Below are 20,810 nucleotides of genomic sequence, written 5' to 3' on the forward strand. Positions count from 1 at the left end.
CCGCCTCCCCCTCCCCGCCCCGGCCGCTCCGGCCGCCGGGGCCTCCCTCCTCCCCGCCCGCCCATGGATTTCACATAGCAGCCGCCGCCTCCGCCGCCGCCTCCTCCTCCTCCTTCTCCTCCTCCTCCGCCACCGCTCCATGGCGGCTCCGGCTCCGCGGCCGCCCGGCCTGTGCTGCTGCCGCAAGGGCTCCGCGGCCGGGCCGGAGGCGCCGCCGGCCCCGCCGCCTCCTCCCGAGCCGCCGCCGGACGTGGCGTCGGCGTCCAGCTCGCAGCTCTTCAGCCTGCGGCACCTGCACCTGGGGTTGGAGCTGCGGCCCGAGGCGCGGGCGCTGGCGGGCTGCCTGGTGCTGGAGCTCTGCGCGCTGCGCCCGCAGCCCCGCGCCCTGGTGCTGGACGTGCACCCGGCCCTGCGCGTCCTCTCGGCCGCCTTCCGCCGCGCCGCCGCCGGGGAAGCGCCCTGCGCCTTCGCCTTCTCGCCCGCCGAGGCCGCCGCCGCCCCGGCCCCGCCGCCCCCGCCGCCCTGCCCGCCGCCGCCGCCGCCCTGCGCGCCGCCCTGCGCCGCCAGCCCGCCCGCCACCGCCACCTTCCTCTCGGCGCCCTGCATCGCCGCCGGGCCGCTGCCCCCCGCCGCCCCCTCAGGGGACCCGCCCGCCGGACCCCCGCCCGCCGCCGAGCCGCCGCCGCCGCTGCCCCTCTTCGCCCAGCCGCCCTGCTCCGCCTGCCCGCTCGGCTTCAGGGTGGACCCGTTCACCGACTACGGCTCGTCCCTCACCGTCTCCCTGCCCGCCGCCCTCCAGCCGCACCAGCCCTTCCAAATCATCGTCCGCTACACCACGGCCGACGGTCCCGCCGTGAGTACTGGGGGGTGGTAATGTAGGCAACGGGGTCCCGGGGTGGCTGGCGGAGTCCTGCCGTGCCACCCGCGCCTGTCGCGCATCTTTGCTCCTGTTGTGAGTGACCGTCGGGGAAGCGCCCCGGCCCGCAGCGAAGGCGTTGGGAGATATCTCACTGCCAGCCCCTCTGTTCCTGTCCCCGTCCCCCATGGCCGGGCAGCGCCTGCCCGCTCGGCAGTAGCATCTGCCCCTGCCCGCAGGGGGACTCGGCGGTGCCAGCCCCCGCCCGCGGTCACCCGCCGCACTCAGCGGCGATGCTCGTACCGACCCAGCCGATCTCCCTCCTGCCTTCCCCCATCTATCTCCGCGGCCCCCAAGGCTGTTCATCCCCCACCACGATAGCGATTTGAAAGTTTTTCATCCTTTAAGGGCATTGCAGTTGTTGACGAGGAGAGGGAAAATTTGTAAACTCTTGCCTCGACTCAGTTCTTCAAGAGAAGTTATGTCATCCACAATGCAGGAGTTTCCCTGGGGGTTTTGCCAGGCACTTAAAAAATCAGGCGTTGCACACCCAGGCTGACGTTCCAAAGAGCTGTGGTCAGGAGCTTTGAGAAGAACAGGGGTGATTCCACATGTTCCTACAAGTTATCTGCTGGAAAAAAGGGATGAGAAATGGCCCAAAACACCCGTTTGGATGTGGTCATGGAGGTGCTTCCACGTCTCTGTTGATTTACTTTCTTCGTCAGCGAGATGCTTTGTAAATTCTGTCTCTTCTTTTAAACCCCTGGTATATAGAAGTGGTTCGTTCCTGGCCTTTTAGGTGCTGCCTAGCAGATCTTGTGCTTTTAAGAAGTTATGACAGTGAAAACACGAAGTTATCACTGGAATATTGATTCTTTTTGTTACTGTACAGTCAGTTCAGGTTGGGAACTAAACTGATGTGATTTTCATTATGTGCTTTATGAATCTATTTGCAAAAGAAATGTTTTTCTGAGAATATTGCAACTTTGCTGCCTGTCTTGCTTAAAGGAATTGACTGAGCCCACCGGTTTGGTGTTGCTGTTGCACTGGTCAAAATCAGTAAATGTGTGATCTGTTCGACTGTTACAAGGTATTTAACAAGAGCAGGAATTGAACATAACAGTTTCTTGGAAAACAGCCCAACAGCAAGTAAATAGTAGGCCTTTCCTCATGATAGAGAGGCGTTGCGGAATAGAATGAGTTTGCTGGATGTTTTTCTGTCTAATTTCAATACTGCATTGAAGCTCAAGAAATTAATTTCATCCTCAGAATCATCTAAGTAGTCTTAATACATTGGCTCACTCAGAACAGTGAGTTGCACATGAAGGTTTTTATTGACAGAAGTTTCCTGTGGTCACATGGTGCCCTTTTAATGTTTTAGTCCTTCCCTTAAAGTGTAAAAATGAAATAAGATTCTGGCACTTTTAAATTCAGATCCACTTAGATATTGTTCCATTTCATTGTTTTAATATTTCCTTGTACAGTACTCTTCCATGTAGCCCACAGTGCATTCAGAAGATCCCGTTCTTTATTTTTTTCCCAAGGCTTGTGAAGAAACCTGTTTCTTTGTCCACTCTCTGCCTTGTTTGTGGTGAGAAAGCTTTAAAGCTAGTTTGGCATTCCTGTGTGCAATCATTCTCAGTCTGGCTGAGCTAGACCTCCCGAAGTACATGATAACATGCTTTCCTCCTCTTGAACAAACTGTTTCATTTTAGGCTGGCCTGTGCTTACCCCTGGTTTTTGCCAGCCCTGTTGCCAAAGGGGCAGCCTGTCCTGCTGAGTCTGTGGAGAAATGATCTCAGATGTAGTGCAGTACTCATCTGAGTCTCAGGAATGACCTGAAAACCACTGGAAGGTGCAGGGCACTGATTGATGTGATGTCCATTTAGTTTCACCTTGCATTAGTGTGTTGCCTCCTTGGCCCCACACACCATCCCATGTGGATGTCCCATATCTGAGGATGCTAAGAGCAGAAAATTTCTTCCATTCCATCTGTTGTTGTCTTGCTCCCCCTGGATCAGAGGTGAACTAGCTGTTCTTATCCTGTCTTTTGAAGTCTTTATTGTGCCTTTAATAGCGTGAACTGCTTCAGTTGAAATGAAGCTGCAAGGACTCATGTCAAAAGATTATTGATGGTCAGAGTCAGGGGCATGCACTGCCCTTCCTGAGTGATACTGGAAAGCAGAAACAGGCATGCTCACTGACATAAATCCTACTGTGTTTGCTCGCTCACAATTGTAGGTTTTGGCTGGCAAAATATTTGTCCTCGAGTAGCACCTGTTCTAGCCCTTCATGTTCAGTATGCTGAACTATTTTTTTTGGATCCAAAGTGGTTTGGTGCTATTGTAGTGCTCTCTGTCATTGCTGTTTTCCAGCCCAGTGTTGCACTTTAACAGGGAAGAGTAACCCATATGTGTATAAGGGTGAACTTGTTTATATTTGTATCTTGTAGGTATCCTGTCCGTTCCTTTTCTCTGTGTCAGTGAGGCAACTTTACAATGTTAGACCTCTCTCTTCTAGGAGTTCTGTTTTCTTTGGCCATTCTAGGAATATATTCTCCTTAGGTCAGGGTTTATTTTCTGTGGGACCCTTAACATACTTATGGGACCTATAAAACAGTAAATTCATGTTGCAGTGAAGTGTGAATGTGTTGGCAGTAAGATCATCAGCAGAGATAGTAGAGTGTTTAAAATTGGAAACCTTTTGTCTTGATATACTTGGTTTGAGCCATCTGGATATGTAATTTGACTGTCCCATTATTTCTCGTATGGAGGAAGGAGCCAAGATCTTTGGTTGTTTGATGGACATTGAGAGACAGCTGAGAGATTAAATCTGCCTTTCACAGAGCGTTCCAGCTCCCTGTGCTGTTAGGAAACCATATGCTTGGTACATCACCAGTTTCCATCAGAGGCAAGACTGTCATCATCATTTTGTATCTCTCACAGTGTGGGCTGAAGGCACACACTGATCAGGTGTGTCAGGGACTGTAGTTCTGCTCTTCCTCCCCTTATTTTCCCTCACCCCTCAAGTAATACTCTCGCATGATATTTTCATTTTGGGTTGGTTTTTTCCCCGCTTTGTCACACCTCTGATTTGGCAGTGTACATCTTAACATCAGTGCTATTTTCTTTCCTTAAATGAAAATCCGGCTCTGTGTTCTGGTATAAAAAATGATAGCATTTCCTTGTCCTCAGGATTTAGCAAAAAGGACAGCCCTCTTTCCAGTGCTGAAACTTCTCAGGTGTTCCTTAGATTTGTCTTGAATTTCTCAGTCCCCCTACAGTGATTTCCTGCCCAGGTGTGCCTTGCTCCTGTAACATGCTCTGCATCTCAGGTGTTTGGTTTACTTTGTCATCAGATGGAGCGGCTTGTTTGCCTAGAACATAAGCTGTGGCGTTGCAGCTCTTCCTGGGACCTTCATCAATAATACATGTAGAAACATGGAGAGATTTAAAACTGAAAGAGGCTTAGCTAATTGCCTTTGTTGTCTGCCAGATTTGGGTAAAAGATTATGATCTAAGTCAATAAAAATTATACTCTTGGCAGGTGTCTTATAAAGTGGGAGCTTCTTGCAGTATGTGGGCAGGGTGAAGCCTGGGCTGCCCAAAGCCTCTGTTCAGCAGAGGAACCATGCAGCAGGTTTTTTTTTTCGCTTGAAATGCATCACAGAACAGCTTTAATGTGTGAAGCAGCTTTCCTGTATACATGGAAAGCTAGATAAAAAGGAAGAGCATTATGATGATGTCATGTGTATTTCCCAAGGGAAGCGCAGGAGGGATTTGGATGTGGAGTAGATGATACAGCCCCAAATGCCTCTCTGTCCCTGTGCAGGGCTCCACGGCCTGCCCCAGCAGCACCCTGTGCCTCACACCCCTTTCTGGGGTGCTGCTTTTACTTGTTTTCCCCAGCCCATAGCCCTGTCTCTGTCCAGTGGCATAGCCTGGTCTATTTATATTACAGATCTATTTATATTGTTTCAGGATAACTTTCATCATTGTTCCAAGTGCCTCTGGAAAGAGAGACGGAGGCTTGCCATGTAGCTGCAGACATTAGAAAACAGGGGAAAAAAATACTTCATCCTCTGCAAATGTTTTCCCTCTTGGCTTGTGGGGCTGGTGCTTCATTTAACTTCAACCAAATGTCAAATAAAGGGGCATTGGTTGAAAAGAAATTGTCCTTAATTTATGGAGTTTCTTGTAAACAAGAATCAGCTCTCAGTTTCCCTCCCCTTCCTGCTTATGTTTTCCTCCTGCCCTGCTCAGGGTGAACTTCCCCTTATCTCTCTGCTCTAAAGACATCGTCTGTCAGCCCTTTTTCCTTCCTACTTAGGTGTTGCAACTTAGGTCTGGTGGTGCCTTATCTTTCTGTTTTCTTTGTTAGCCTTTTCTGTCTCAAAAAGCAAAGGAAAGAGAACATTTTGAGGATGAGTCTCTTCAGGGCCAACCTTACATAAGTCAGACTTTGTGACACAAGCACAAAGCTACGGATCAGAGGAGTGCTTTTAGCACCTGGCATTTGGGCAGATCTTTAAAAGCTTAATTTCTGAGCCTCCTCCCTGGATCATTAGAAAGCTACTACTCTGGGTTAAAACACAGCACTTGCATTTTTTTGTAAATGTGTGATCTGGGCGGAAGCTATTAGTTTCAAACCGTGGGGTTTAATGAGACATATGTCCCCAAATGCCTTCTGGAATAGTTGTCTCCAGTTCCACAACGTCACATTGCAAAGACAATATTCATTGCTGTGAAATGCAGGTATCCATGGAGTGGAAATCTGTAGCTGCATAGTGCCCCTGGGCTGTGACCCAGGAGTGTGGGCAGTGCTACGCTGAAATGCAGCACGTGGAGGTGAACAGTGGCACAGCCTGAGCCCTGGTGCTGTGAGCAGACAGGCTTCCTCAGAAGTCCTGCTTTAAGCATGTTTCTGGCCCTGGAGGCTCAAACAGAAGAGGGTAATCTTAAACCAAATTTCAAGATAAGAATGCTGTTCTGAGATTAATGTTACTTCTACGTAGAGGTTTCTAATTTTGTGATGCCTCTCACCTGAAAATACCCAAACGTTTGCCAGTGGAAGCGTTTGCCGGTGGAAGCGTGAGCCTCCATATGAACAACTGGAAGCTGCTGACAGTGTGTTTCCTGTCTTTACCTTTCACTGATCCCCGGGGGTGCTGCTGCAGTGGATGATTTGGGAGAGGAGTACACTGGCAGCTGAGGAAAAAGGTCTAAAGGCAAGAGAAGATAACAAAGAGTAACCTGATAGGGCAGGAGAGAAAACTTTAACTTCCAGAAGACAGGTTAACTAGGAGGCAGAGTTGTAATATGTTGTTAAAACATGAGCAGACTTAGTACTCAGGTTTCTCCTCTGTGTTTCATTGCTTTCCCTTGAGGACCAGAACTGAACTAATGTCTGCACTAACTGCTGTTCCCTGATTTCAGATTTATTGGTTCCTTTGATCTAAGAATTCAGTAGACTCAGAAGTTTTATTCCTTGTGCTTGATTGTTCCCAAGGCTTCCAGTGGTTCCAACTTTATTGCAAGTTTCACAATATTTGATATTTTCCATTAAAGTTCAGCTCCAGAGTTCTAGGATTACAAGAAAATCCTTATTTAAAATTGCTCCTGCACTTCAAAGTTGGAGGCAGGGAGCATGTGAAAGCACAAACATTTGAAACAGAAAAAACAAAAGGCAAATAATTGCATTTTTTCTTATTATTCTTAATCTATTCTAATTATTTGCTGAGGATCTGACTTGTGATTTATTTGCTGTTTGGTACTGAAAATTGACATGCTCAGTGTTGTGTTTTGTTGGTTTTTGCTTTTGTGACCACCCAGAATCTCCTTATCCATTCTGTAAAAAGGGGCCTCCAGTGTCCTTGACCAGATGTTTCTTACATATACCGACTTTTTTGCATAGTGTCAAAATGTTTGATGCTTCAGCCAGGAGAGCAGTGCCAGGGTCACAGATAATGTTGTGTACACTGTTCAGCCTCAGGGTTTTTTAGTTTGTGGATTTGGGTTTGTTTTGGGTGTTTTGTTTTTTTTTTCCCCAGCTTGCGTTACCTGACCCCTTCTACTCCTGTTCATATTGAGTTATAAACATGAAGATATCCAGAGTATTCCTTCTGAGAAGGAGGTTGTGTGGATGTTGGTTAGGGACTTGCTATTAACCAAGCAAATTGACACAACAGAAATAGTGAATGGCTGGAAGTCATTATGCAGGGTGTCACCACTCAGTGGTCAGGCAGTAAGAAATTCCTCTGAGCAGTCCCAGCGAATAAACAGGAGTAGAAAGATGTATTGTTAGGAATGGAAATGTGCCCTGTGCCAGGTATTCATCTAGGGTGCCAAACAACAGAGATGGTGCTTCTCCCCCACAATCCTCTTGATTTCAGATTTAGTTTTTGGCAGTTCATCCCTGTGTTGTCCCTTTCCCTCACCTCTTCTTCACGTCATGTTTTAACAGATCTGGTGGCTGGATCCAGAGCTGACGTACGGCAATGCCAAGCCATTTGTCTTCACGCAGGGCCACTCGGTGTGTAACCGCTCCTTCTTCCCCTGCTTTGACACCCCTGCAGTGAAATGCACCTACTCAGCTACTGTCAAGGTAAGGGGCCGAATGCCTGTGAATGGAGCTCTTAGTTGCTGTTCACTTGTGAAAGCATAGTTACATCATGTATGTACACATGATAAAAACATTAACTGTGATTCAGAGTTATAAAAAATACTGCATTTTTTAGGTCCCATTCTGGTTCTTGGGCCAGAATCAGGGTAGTGCCATGAAGGTAACTCTGCTGCCTATCACACTTGGGTCTTGCTCCCCTATACTTAATGCTGAAAGAGTAATTGTGAAATGGATAATGTGAGAGAGAATTTGGCTGGTTGCTTCCAGTAGTGTCAAATAATGTTGCATCTTGTATAGATGCAATAATTTGATATGTGAGTGCTTTTGGGGCAGCTGGCATATAGGAGAAGTAATATTTTTGGTTGGTATGTTTTCATGGGCTGGGCAGGTTGTGGTATAAAAACCTCACAGAAATCTTACGTTCTGTGTTATCTAAAATGATTGTTTTTAATGTACATCCTCAGACAGATGAAAATAAACAAGGGATCTCTGGTGTAGTCATTCAGCTGTGATCATCTGGTGAACTGATGTGTATGATGTTGGTCTTCCAGGCTCCAGCAGGCATACAGGTGTTGATGAGTGCCACCCAAAGTTCCTACCTAGAAGAGGAAGGTGTATATCAATTTTACATGGAATATCCAGTTCCTGCCTACTTAGTGGCCCTGGTGGCAGGAGACCTTATACATGCAGACATAGGTCCAAGGTAAGGTTTGCAGTGAGTTGATCCGCGTTTTCTGTCTCTGTACAGTACTTTGTGTTGTAAGTACTAATGGCATTGAGTCAGTAATATTGGAACAGTTGGGTCCATGAGCTGTGAGTGCTGAGAGAGTTTGAGGTGTAGTTGGGTGTAAAGAAATTCATGGCACTGCACTGGCAAAAATATATTCCTCTTTCATAAATGCTGCCTATTGTCCCCTGCAGTCATTACAGCTGCTTTCTCGTTGCCTTATTGTAGGGATCTTTGGTTACCTCTTGCCATGGAGCGTTAGCCGAGGAGGGCCCGAGTCTGATGGGAGGCCTCCTCTCACTATTACCATACATGGAAGTGTATTGAGCAGTCAGGCTATTTTTTTCTAAGAGATAATTCAGTTTGCTGAAGTATCACCTGATGTTTTCTGTTTTCTGACAGGAGCAGAGTGTGGGCAGAGCCTTGCCTGCTGCCAACAGCCATCAGCAAGCTTTCTGGCATTGTTGAACGCTGGTTGACTGCTGCAGAGAGTCTGTATGGCCCCTATATATGGGGAAGGTGAGTTTAATCAGTCTCCCAGGGATATATAATGGGAACAAAATAAAACAATATTGAGAAATGATCATGCTTTCTCCCTATGCAATAGCAAGGCAAATGAGCATTTCAACTGACGATTGTAGTAGTTGAAAACAAACTCCAGAGTTTTGTCTTCACAAGTGGCAGGGAGGACCATGAAGGCACAGACGTGTTTTACCGGGTTTATGGGGCAGAACTGGAGGTTTTTAAACAGTGGATCTTTCCTAAGGAGTGAAGATGTTTTGTGATGCAAGCCCAGCACTGGGCCAGACACCATTTAAAATGTATGGCTATTTTATTTATCTCATTTATTTCTGCATGTGGTACTTTAGATGTGATGTATTTATTGTGATAGGCCTGAAGATACTGAAAATCTCAATACAGACTCATTGAGAGTCCAAGTCCCCCAAACCAACATTAATACTTCTTGAATTAAGCTTGACTATGTATTACAAAAGAATGTTTTTAAGAGAATAATTTCATTCTTTGGATGAGAGGCCATGTTTACCAAGGCTTCCTGTATTTCTTTGCTAAAGGTAAGCAGGAAGATCTCATTGTTGTTAACTTATGAAATGTTACTTGAAGTAATCTGGCAACATTGCCCAGTGTGCCAGTGCTGATCATTGGTAGAGAAATTTAGAAAACAAACCAAATATTATTGTTGTGTTCTGAAGCAGACAGATCTGAGTTATTTTGCTGACACTGCATGTAGACCAAATCAATTAATTCATTGATAGCTTCCCAGTCTCTCTTTTTCCAGGAGGCCTTTGGAGACTCAACACTGTGTTACACTCCTGTATATAGTGTAAACTTAGTGGTTCTGGCTCTCAGATACACAACTGGTGATGAGTTTGTGTGTGTGAAGGGAGCATGATGCTTTTGGGAAGTGCTGGATCTGCTGCACATGAAAAGACTGTCAAGTCTTTATGTCCAAATGTGAGCAGGTCCTTGGCCAACAGAATAAATGCTTGATTCCCTGATCAGAAGAACTGGGCACCACTGGTCTAGGAAGTTTGTTCACGAAGTCACATAAAGGTCTCGGATGAGCCTTTCCTAAAAGGAAAATGTTACTGTGTCTCTTCTGAAACAGCTGTAGTTTACTTACCTCCTCTCTCCCCTCTCTCCTTAATTTTAGATATGACATTGTTTTTCTTCCTCCATCCTTCCCTATTGTTGCTATGGAAAACCCATGCCTGACCTTCATCATCTCTTCCATTCTGGAGAGCGATGAGTTTTTGATCATTGACGTCATCCACGAGGTTGCCCACAGCTGGTTTGGAAATGCAGTCACCAACGCCACCTGGGAGGAGATGTGGCTGAGCGAGGGCCTGGCCACCTACGCGCAGCGCCGGATCACCACCGAGACCTACGGTACGCCTGCAGAAACGTGTCTCCTTGTCTACACCTTACCATGACAGAGTTGGCTGCAGTGGGATATTTGCCTTGGAAGCTCAAAAGTCTGTAGGGAGCTGGTTTTCAGCCACAAACTTTGCACTGAGCACTTTAAATGCTTAGAGTTTGATGTTGTCTTGGTTTTGGGTGGAATCGATACCTGATATGGTAACAGAGGCTTTGAGTGAGGTGTATTAGCACAGTGTAGTAGGGACTTTGGAACTACTGTTGGGTACCAGGCAGGTGTTCATATGTGAGACCAAGGTGAGCAGAAGATACTTCAGAGAAAGATGTAAGGAATCTTATTATGGTTGCGTTGTGAAATAACTGTCCTCTGAACAGGTGTCCTTCTAATCCTGATCAGTTAGTAGGTACCTGCTGTTAGAATGAACGATGGCAATAGCACAAAAAAAAGTATACATTTATGTAGCTGTCTGTTTATCTGCTGGAGGCTTCCTGCAGGACTGAACAGCCCTGCCTTCGCTTATGTCAGTGAATTTCACAGGCCAGTTGTTGGTGCTGCCTTTAGAACATATAAGTAGTAAATCATTCCTCTTGTTTTTAAATTTAATTGGCTTTTTGCTGAAGTGAATAATGGGAACACACAGTTTTCTAGTTTGTGCTGTTATGTTCATAAAAGCCAGTTCCATGTGTATTCTTACATGTCTGCTGCAAACAATCTCAGAAAAATTACTGGAAATCTTGGCAGCAAAAGTGTTTAGAAGATTGCTTATGTTTTTATTCACGTATATTGTTTTTGGAGATGAACCGATAATGATTACGTTTAGGGAAAGAAGTGTCCTGAGCATTTATGGAGATGTCAAATTGCATATTGTATGTCTTTGAAAGCTGCTTTATGTTGAGTAATTCTCAGTGGTTAGGACTGTCCTAAGTCACATTATACATGGCAGTGATATGAGTAGGTCAGAAGACCTGTTCTCTGTCCCATCTTAGTCTGTCCCTCTGACGCAGAACAAGCTCTTTGCTGATTTTGGTCTGTTCTCTTGAAATTTAGAACTGGTTGTTTCAAAAAGCATTTGTTAGGAAACTAAGAAATGCCTTTCCCTGTGCCATTCTTTAGTAAGCTCTTTTTCCATTCTATTTTGTATTTTGTTTCTAAGACAAACCTCTGATCTAAATCTTGTCATTTCTGATGTAATTTCTGGAGTATCTTCTGTTGTTAATAAAAAAGCATCTTTGTAATGACACTGTTTAGAGAAATTTGAGTCCACTGACTGCCACATCTCTTGGATCTTGCTTAATCCTCCCTGCAGCTTGAAGTAATTGCCCTTAACACTAGCTATCCTGGTTCTTGCTTTCCCCCGGGAAGCACATCCGCCCCTTGCTCTGCTCATAGAGGTTCTCCTGTCTTCCAAATATATCCTGCTTCTTGATTCACATTTTGCTTTTATTGGATTCTAGTGTTTCATGCATCGCGACTCTGAGATTGGATCTATGTAACAAACACTATCCTTCAAGTTGAAAACTTAGCAAAGAAGGCTAAAATGTTAATAGTTATGGATGTTAAGTATCTTCTGAATCTGAAAATCCATTTTCTTCTGCCTTTATCATGTGCAAGGGCATAGGAAAGATCTCTTGACTTGCCGGTGTAATACAGCTAGTTTGGCTTGAAAGCATGGAATGCTCTGCACTGCAGTCAGGGAGAAGAGAAGGAATGGCCTACCCAGTCACAGCTGTAAAAAACCCTAATTAGTGCAAGGTGAAAAATGTATGACAAAATATGGGTAGGATGATAGATAAAGGTTAAAAAAGATACACAGGATCAGTAATATACCAACCAAATCTAATCCTTTTCTCTTTTCACCCAGAGGTGGCATTTACTTATTGGCAACTTACTTCCTTGGCAACTCGAAATTGTGTCTACTCTTCTACCAGTGGCATTATGTTTTTGTAGTACTTGACTGCTCCCTGAAAGTTACCTGTAGAGTACTTATTTCAGTGCTGCTCTGCTTATCTTGCAAGAATTGATAAGATGATGTCAAGGATGTAACTCTAGTGTAGTTTCCATGCTGCTTTGTTTTTCAGTGCAGCCTGCTGCATAAGTGTGAGGAAATGCACTGGGTTAGGTTCTGCTTCCACTACAAATTGAAAGGATGTTTTGCACTCAGGTTTCTCTGCCATTACATTACTGTGATTCTGTCTTGCTGTTGTGTCTTTTGCACCTTTGGCATCTTTTACTTTGTAGCTGTGCTAGTCCTGCACAGGTCAGGTTTTGCTGGTCATTTTCCCACAACTAACAAGTTATTTTCTGGGGTAGGAGCTGCCTTCACATGTTTGGAGACTGCATTCCGCCTCGATGCTCTCCACAGACAGATGAAGCTCCTTGGAGAAGACAACCCGGTCAGCAAGCTTCAGGTTAAACTGGAGCCAGGTATTGCTTTTGGCAGAGGCTAATGTACACAAAATTATACACATTTGTATATCACTGCTGGAAGATAGAAAAAAAAAGATTGATTTTTACATATCATTTATAAAAGAAAGAAAAAAGAAATACTGGTTTGTAAACCAGGCTAAAAGTAAGTAAGGAAACTTGGCCTTGAAGTTTCCTTCGAATCTAGATAACTCGCCTTTACAAATATTGTTCTGTGTAAGAACAGAACAGACTCACTGCGTAGAAAGAGTTTGAAAAACTGCCTTGAAAGCTGTATGGGCTTGAAATTCTGAATTTATAAAATAAAGTAGTTTATAATGGACATATTTGGAAACATCACATGAAATCCTCTGCTATTAAATGTTCCTGGTTTTATGTGTTCATGTAAGAACTACGTATGTGTGTATTTAGCATGCTGATAAACATAGGCACTTGCTCCAAGCTGAGCTTCGCAGAGGCTATTTGGTTATTCCCTGAGCCAGATGCATGAATGCACTCCAGATCTGTGTATCTTCTTCACTGATAGTTCTCTAGGTCTGTGGTCACTGTTGGTGGGGTGAAGCAGTTTTCAGTCGAGGTGGTATTTAAAACAACCTCAAATGCAAGTGGAGATGATACTGGAACCGAATGGAATGGAAAAGCACATGTTGGAAGTTTCAAAAGAGGAGCAAGTAATGATTACCTTATATTGATAACTTTGAAAATTTGTGGTATGGCAATTCCCTGAGTTTGGCACTGAAAAATGAGAAAAGGATTTGTTTTCAGATGTTTTCCATGACCTCTAATTTAGAGTGACTTGTTCCATTGGGAATTAGTACTTACAATAATTGGGGTTTTAATTATTATTTATCAGGCTGTGTGTTTGACTGCATCCATTTGATTTACTGTAGTAACTTAAATGTACTGACAACAGACTTGTTTGGGTTTTAAGTCACTATGTTTCGACTTGGTGATCTCTGAGAGGTCTGTATATTCAGAAGGGCTGGAAATCACTGTCCTCATTAGAGTGTCTTATCACGTTGTCTTCTTTCAGGTGTAAATCCCAGTAATTTAATGAACCTCTTCACCTATGAGAAAGGCTACTGCTTTGTTTACTACCTGTCCCAGCTTTGTGGTGACCCAAGACACTTTGACTCCTTCCTAAGAGTGAGTGTGAATAAGCACCTGCTTCTCTTGCGATTTAGAGCTGCTTTTTTTGTTGTTGTTTGGTTCTTTTTTACTGGGTTTAGTCACTGTGGCTAATTGCTAGGGGTAAAGTTGAATGCAGTTGTGTCTGAGATGAAGGGATATTGTGGGCCTGTCTGTCAACCTGGATGAATCTTTTTACGAGATTTTTTAGATTCTGAGCTTATGAGGTGCTACATACAGAGTAGTAGTATATTTTTGTTATCTCTTGTTCTCTGCTCCAAGTAATTAGAAAGCTGTTCCAGCACAGATTGCCTGTGAGTGGAGTGATGTGGCTTGATTCACTACTAAGAAGTGTTAGCTGCTTGTTTTTTTGCCAGGGTGACAAAGGGCAGGTTACGACCTTGGAGCACATTTGCAAAACCTGTAGAAAATTATCAGCTACTGACTTGTTTTTGAAAAGGTAGAAGAAATGGTACGCAGCTGTCAGTGTATTTGCAGCTACTCGATTTTTTTCTTATGGTGCTTCACTCGTCTGGGCAAAGAAGGAGAATATTTTTCTTGATTATTTCTTTTAAATCTTCAGATGCTTGGTCTCACTCTTCTGTTTCTATTTGTTTGTTGTTGTTGTTGCATGCAGTTGTTCTACATCAAAAGGAAGCTGTCTTTCTCCTAACTATAATTTGAACTTTTTACTCTTTCAGGCCTACATTGAGAAGTACAAATTTACCAGCGTTGTGGCTCAAGATCTTCTGGATTCCTTCCTGAATTTTTTTCCAGAGCTGAAAGAGCAATGTGTTGAGAGCAAAGCAGGTAGGAGATTTACTTAGTTAACTGTAAACACTGTAGAAAATCTGGATGATAAATTTTGTGCTTTGCTTGGAGGATGCATCGGGAAATGCTAAGGTGAACAAAACCCTTTGGCAACAGCCAGGTTTGTGACAGAATTTATTGTTGCTGTCACTGTGTTGGGGAATGAGAACATATTAAATTGCTGACAATTTGGGCATTAATTAGCTGAGTGGCCCCTGGTTAACTTTCCCATTAACTCATCTTTCACTCTGCAGACAGAATGATCAGTGCATGTCAGATTTACACATGCTCAAATGCAGGGAAAAGGCAAATATACTTTGAAATTCCATCTATTTCAATTATAGAAAACATGCTTTGAGAACTAGAACTTTCCCAGGGTCCTACACATACATAGAATCTCTTCCATAATGTTTCACTCTCTCTTATATCCCCTATTTATAGCTACTGGTGGATTTATGGAAGGTCTGTAATCTACTAGGTGCTTACTAGCCCACTTGCTTAAAGAAATGAAACTAATGTTATCGTGCCAGTTGTCCATCCTTGCAAGTAGTCAGTTGGTCAGTTTAAACCAGACCAGCAGGGGAGTACAGCTCTTAAAGATACTGGGGTCCTTCAGCTTTGTGGAGAGGAAACTGCCTGTGGAGAGGTGTAGATGAGTGAACTTACTGTGGGGAAAAGCTGCAGCAGGAGCTCAGCAGCTCTGTGTTTTACTTGGACCAGTGGTTGGCTAAAAAGTTAATCACAGCACGGGCTAGTTATTGCCTGGCTAATATTCAGTGGATGCAGGAGAGAGGAGTTTTAGGGTAGATGGAGTGGAACAGGAAGTATTGCCAGAGGTTAGAAAAGTACTGAGGTGGTAAAGGGTCAAGGGGAAGAGCTTTAGTGGAAAGCAGGCTCTGCTGCTTGTGCAGAAACTTTTTTTTTTTGCTATTTATTGTATAAATAAATTTAAATTGCTCGTTTTTACTGGTGGATAGGAAGAGTTTAGTCAGCCCTCTCACCTCCCTTTTTTTTCATTATGAAGCAGGTTTTCCCAATTTTCTTTAGTGCTCCTCATAATCCTGAGAAAGAGAAATGCATGCACAAGAAGTCTTATATTATAGTTTGATCACAGATACTTGTCAGCCTGGCTGCCTTAAGGGCATATGTGGTTTTTGTACTTACTTGCTGCAATGTTGAGCTCTAGAAATCTCATGGTTAGGTTTGAGAGGTGTTTCTGGCACTCTTTCAGGTGTTCCACAGGCTATCCCAGTGACGCTGCTCTGCTGTGCCACTGTAACTGTAGATTGGTCTGATTTGCTGTTGTTAGAACCTCTCTTAACTATGTTAGAAGCAGTCCTGCACCTTGAGGTAGCCAAGCTACCTGCAGAGATCCCTGCTCCACATATTTGGTGTTCCTCATTCCAGGACTGGAGTTTGAACGTTGGCTCAATGCTACAGGACCTCCATTAGCTGAGCCAGACTTATCTCAGGGATCCAGTCTGACGAGACCAGTGGAGACACTCTTCAAACTCTGGACCACAGAGCCCCTGGACTCTGTTGCTGCTGCCAGCAGCGTTGACCTCACTAAATGGAGAACGTTCCAAACTGTGCTTTTCCTGGACAGATTGCTGGATGGGTCACCACTGCCACATGGTGAGTACTCTTATCGGGAAAGTAGAAATTACTCCTGGAATAATTGATTGAATTCTAAAGAGCTTTCTGGTTGACCTTATCATTCACGTAAAGTCAGGTTGAATGGGGCTTTGACCAACCTAATCTAGTCAGATGGGCAGATGTCCCTGCCCACGGCAGAGATGTTGAACTAGATGATTTTCAAAAGTGCTTTCCAGCCCAGCCCATCCTATGATTCTGTGATTTTATGATTTGTTATTTTCTGTTGACCCTCAAAATCAACAAAATAGATCATAGTTCTTTCTCTGTGTATGTGCTCTCTTCAGAGGTGATAAAAAAGCTTTCAGAATGTTACTCCTCTCAGCTGGACTCCATGAATGCAGAAATCCGTATCCGCTGGTTGCAGATTGTAGTCCGAAATGACTATTATCCAGACCTTTACAAAGTCCGTCGCTTCTTGGAAAACCAGGTACTAACTGCTGGATTAAAATCACTGCACCTCTCAGTGCATGAGACATGTGCATGAGACATGCGACGTGAAAGACCTTGGAACTTCTGCTTCCTGGCCAAGTGTAGCCCAGGTGTGTTGTGAAGGGGCTGAGCATGGCTCACCTGCTAGCGGGCGGGGAGGAATGGGCAGATGTAATTAGAAATGCCTACAGATAATCTCTGCTTCTCTAGCCTGACTCAATACCCTTGTCCCAGCTCTGCCCCATGCATTGTTTGTGTTGCTTTGTAGCAGCCCTGGCTTTTCCAGACCAGAAGTTTTCACACTACTGAATCATGTGATTATTTGAATATTTACACTTCAAGCAAGGTGAGGGCTCATCGAGCTCCTTTCAGTGATTGTTACTGTGCAAGAGCAAAAGGTTAATGCATGTATTCAGTGTGGCCTCTTCTCCTTGGCCTTCCTGTTATTTGTGGAAGTGGCTCAGAGAGCAGATTTTTTTTATCATCATTCATAAAAATCTTTGCATTAGACTTACTTAGAATAGACTCATCTGTCTTTTGAAGAAACATGTTGCTTGTCTACAGTGTGAAGTTATTCAGGGCTGTTGGAGTGTAGCTGTAGAAGATCCGAACTTGTTGACTTTTATTGAAGTGTTTTTATCCAGTTTTCTTTTTTTGCAGATGTCTCGGATGTACACAATTCCACTTTATGAGGACCTTTGCACTGGCACCCTCAAGTCTTTTGCCTTAGAAATTTTTTACCAGACCCAAAACCAGCTGCACCCCAATTTGCGGAAAACGATCCAACAGATCTTATCACAGGGCTTGAATCCACTTCCTGCCATAGACACTACAGCAGTCACTACAGACACACCAGCAATGGTGCTTGAGGACAAAGTCTCAGAGGCCACAAATGGTGCCATTTCACTCAGGGATGTCAACGTGTCTGCTTAAATCGCCAGTTCATGCCAGCCACAAAGCTTGAAAATGGGGACAGGAACAGAGGAAAGATACCAAGCGTTGCCTCCTTTCTCTCAGCCTTGCAGCTGCAGCGTGTCATTGTAACTGGATTTCTCTCCCAAAACACAAAGCAAATGTGCCTTCAAGTATCCAGTGTGTGACACTGCCAGGTTTCAGAGATATCCTTCCGCTGTGTGATGAATATTTTGATTTGGTTTATACTGGGCAGGGACTCCTGGGCAGTTGCTTCTGCATGGAAAGTGGATAGTTCCCTTTCCAGAGGCTCATCTGGATGGTTTCTCCGAATCTGTTGATTGGTGGGGTTCTTTTCTTTTTCTTTTTTTGTCTGAGGCCACTGAGGCATGTTCTACTTGCTGTGTGTATGTTGCTGGGGAGTGTGTATGTGTCAAGCTGTCATTGTCCTGATATTTGGTCTAAAGTTCTGCAAAGGAGAGACTCAGGAATTGTCAGTGGCAGCAAACACGTTTTCGTGTTAAGCTCCTTCCTGTGACAAAGGTATTGTGATTTGGGAGGAAGGGGATTAATATTTCAATAAGAAACTAATTTTAAATAGCTCCTGTTCCCCCCTGCCCACAGGTGGCTAAATTATAATAATAATAATGCTTTTTATATATATATAAAAAGATATATCAAAAAGAACCAGGAAACCCTATGATGGATTTGAAATCCTTCTGTAGTTAACCCTACCCTCCATTTTCCCTTTGCACTTGATGGGACAAGCAATAACGAAATGTGTAGGCTTGAATTTTCACAAAAGTTAAAATTGGGTGCCCAAATGCCATCAATTCTGATCTAGCTGCAACCTTGGGTTAGTGTGTCATGATATGTGGCACATGTGTTTGTCAGATAGACTCTGTGTGTCTTCTGTCCTTTTGGAAGAATTAACAGGACCTTTAGATTCTTAAGATCCCCAGCATATCTTGGCTTGTAAATCAACCCTGGCAATATCCATGGTAAAATTTTACTGCCTTGAATAATGTTTGCCTGAATAAGAGTTTGCCCTGTCTGAGGGAAGCACCATTTTTCTTGATGAGAAACTTTTAAGCCCCACTTTACCCGAGTCTGTTTTCTGACTTATGGTGGGAGTAAGGTGCCATTTAATTTACCAGATGTGCTGTTTCTCTGGATCACTGGCCAGCCATGCAGGATGCGGAGACGTTGTCTTCCGTCTGCGCCGTTCGGTCTCAGGAAACTTGAGGGCAAAGTGTCCTTGGGTGTTACAGAGTACAGGCGATGGTTCATAGACTCTGTGCCACAACACTTTTAACACGTGGGTGCCTGTGTGCCCCTCTGTGAGCTCCTGCAAGGCATCTCTGAGCTGATGAATCGCCAGGATAGTCTGAATAAAAGGTGAAACATTTGCAAGAGGCTCAGCTAACGGAGATGTGAGAGAAACTGTTTTATACTTCAGGGCAAATTTTAGCCCTGCTACGGGGATCTGCACAGAACAGGAAGAGGGGGAAATTTGGGAGGCTTGTTTTTTTTCTTCACCAAAAGTATCTGTTTACACCCATGTGTGGATGGGGACTTAGGTGCTGTTACTGGATCTGCATTTTCTGGCTTTAAATTAATTTGGACTTCACCATAGCCTTAGCCTGGGCTGAGCTGGGATAAAGCAATAATAAACTCAGGCCTCTGTAGTGCTTCATTAGTTTTAAAAACGGGCCATCAGCATTGTTGGGCTTCAGAACTCCAAGCTCTGCTCTTTGCTCCTTGAATGGGATTATCTCTTTAATTCTGTTTTGTTTTCCCAGAAAGGATGGAGAATGATGTTTTCTGCACAAATCTCTTTCCTTTTCATTTGTCGTTCTATTGAAAGAGATTTGTACAAGCTGACTTTACACTTCCGGAGTTGCCGCTGTTGGTGCTGCGCCTCCTGGACCCCACTGCCAGCAGCGGCGGCCTGGCCAAGACCAGGAACCACTCGCATCTTTTGGAACCACAGGCCTCTGTTTTAACTCGGTTTATTTCATGGGAGAATATTTGTGACCCTGGTGGAAATTTTTCATTACATGGATGCCTTATGATGACTGTCAAATTAAACTAAGCTTTGTGACAAGTTCAGCCTTTTGGGCAGTTTTTTAGTGTCTCTGCTGTGGCTGTGTGGAAGAGCTAACTTGGTACAGTGTTTTTGTTCTGTCCTTTTCTGGGGTGCAGCACAGAGGGAGTTTGGAAGCTGTTTAAAAGCTGCAGAGGAAGAAGCTGGAGAGGTGGCAAAAGCAAATAATCAAAAGTAAATATTATCTATTGTTCCTACAACTGATAGAAATACATCAGATCAGCTGTGTGTTTGCATATACGCCCATCAGAGCAGGGAAGTACTGCCTGAACCAGACTGTTTCCTTTTTAAAGAAACCTAAGTTAGTGTTTTTGCTCTCATCATCTCTCTGAGATCCCATCAAATGGCTTTTTTTGTCAGACTGGTTTTCTGAAACATAGAAGCAGAGTGAGATTTGTTTAAAGTATTCCATGCATTCTTTTTCAGGTACTTTCGTTTCTCCTGTGAGCAAGGAGTGCATTTTTATTTTGGAGAGGCAAAAAATTGGCAGTGAGTTTGTAGAGATAAGTCTTCCTTTTGTTGACATAAAATAAATTAGTGCTTCAGGTTACTTTCTGTCTTGATTTGTAGTAGACTTCACTGACAGGCAAATTAGACTGATTAAATAGAAACTATTTATTTGTTTTATCTTTGGTACGTTAATTTCTGATCTGTTTAAGTCAGATTAGTACAACAAATTGATTTTATTTAAACAGATGCCAAGAAATTGGGTTATCTTTTTTATTTTGAAAATGAAAACTATTACTTTATGTCATTGCAGCCTTGAACAGGGCAACATGGGATCTAGAAATATCACTTGTGCAAAAGCTCAGAAGAGCCAAACCCTTTAATAAAATGGAATATTTCTAACTTAATTTTTTTAGCATTTCATAGCCATGTTGGTTGATGCATTGTAAGGCAAAGTGGGAGGTGATAAGAAAGGGTGGGAGACGGGATATGATTTGGTATAAAGTGTCACAGGGATTAAGGTTGACGTTTTAGGAGTATGATCTAGGGGAGCATCAGCTTTGTGCATTGTTTTAATTTTGGTGTTTTGTACCACCTTGCTCTTGTGTGCTGTGGTAGCCAGGCTGGAAGTTTGGAGCTGTGCCTGAGCTAATGAGAGATCTATAACCCCAAGCACCCCTTCCAAAGTCTCCCCTAAGCAAAAAGATACTCAGTGCTGTTCCTCTGATACAGCGCCGACCACTGTCAGCTGAGTGATATTTGCAGGGACTAAGCCTTTGCCTTCCTAATTCTGGTA

General features: G+C 44.0%; 1 protein-coding gene across 1 annotated transcript; it reads left to right on the top strand.

Annotated features, from left to right (window-relative positions):
• Positions 1-21: 21 nt before the first annotated feature.
• RNPEPL1 (arginyl aminopeptidase like 1) lies at positions 22-19,567 on the top strand. The gene is made up of 11 exons (XM_032697559.1): positions 22-853; positions 7,319-7,459; positions 8,029-8,180; positions 8,607-8,723; positions 9,877-10,112; positions 12,412-12,525; positions 13,559-13,671; positions 14,355-14,463; positions 15,871-16,098; positions 16,404-16,546; positions 17,209-19,567. Exons 1-11 carry the CDS (start codon positions 140-142, stop codon positions 17,479-17,481), a joined length of 2,340 nt encoding a protein of 779 aa, XP_032553450.1. The 5' UTR covers positions 22-139; the 3' UTR covers positions 17,482-19,567.
• The last annotated feature ends 1,243 nt before the right edge of the window (positions 19,568-20,810 follow it).

The sequence above is a fragment of the Chiroxiphia lanceolata genome, chromosome 10, assembly GCF_009829145.1.
Source record: "Chiroxiphia lanceolata isolate bChiLan1 chromosome 10, bChiLan1.pri, whole genome shotgun sequence".
NCBI lineage: Eukaryota > Metazoa > Chordata > Aves > Passeriformes > Pipridae > Chiroxiphia > Chiroxiphia lanceolata.

Coding starts and splice junctions, on each gene's coding strand:
- RNPEPL1 (XM_032697559.1), top strand. CDS start 140: ATGGCGGCTCCGGCTCCGCGGCCGCCCGGCCTGTGCTGCTGCCGCAAG. Junction 8,181..8,606: donor CATGCAGACATAGGTCCAAG/GTAAGGTTTGCA, acceptor GTTTTCTGACAG/GAGCAGAGTGTGGGCAGAGC. Junction 16,547..17,208: donor GTCGCTTCTTGGAAAACCAG/GTACTAACTGCT, acceptor CTTTTTTTGCAG/ATGTCTCGGATGTACACAAT.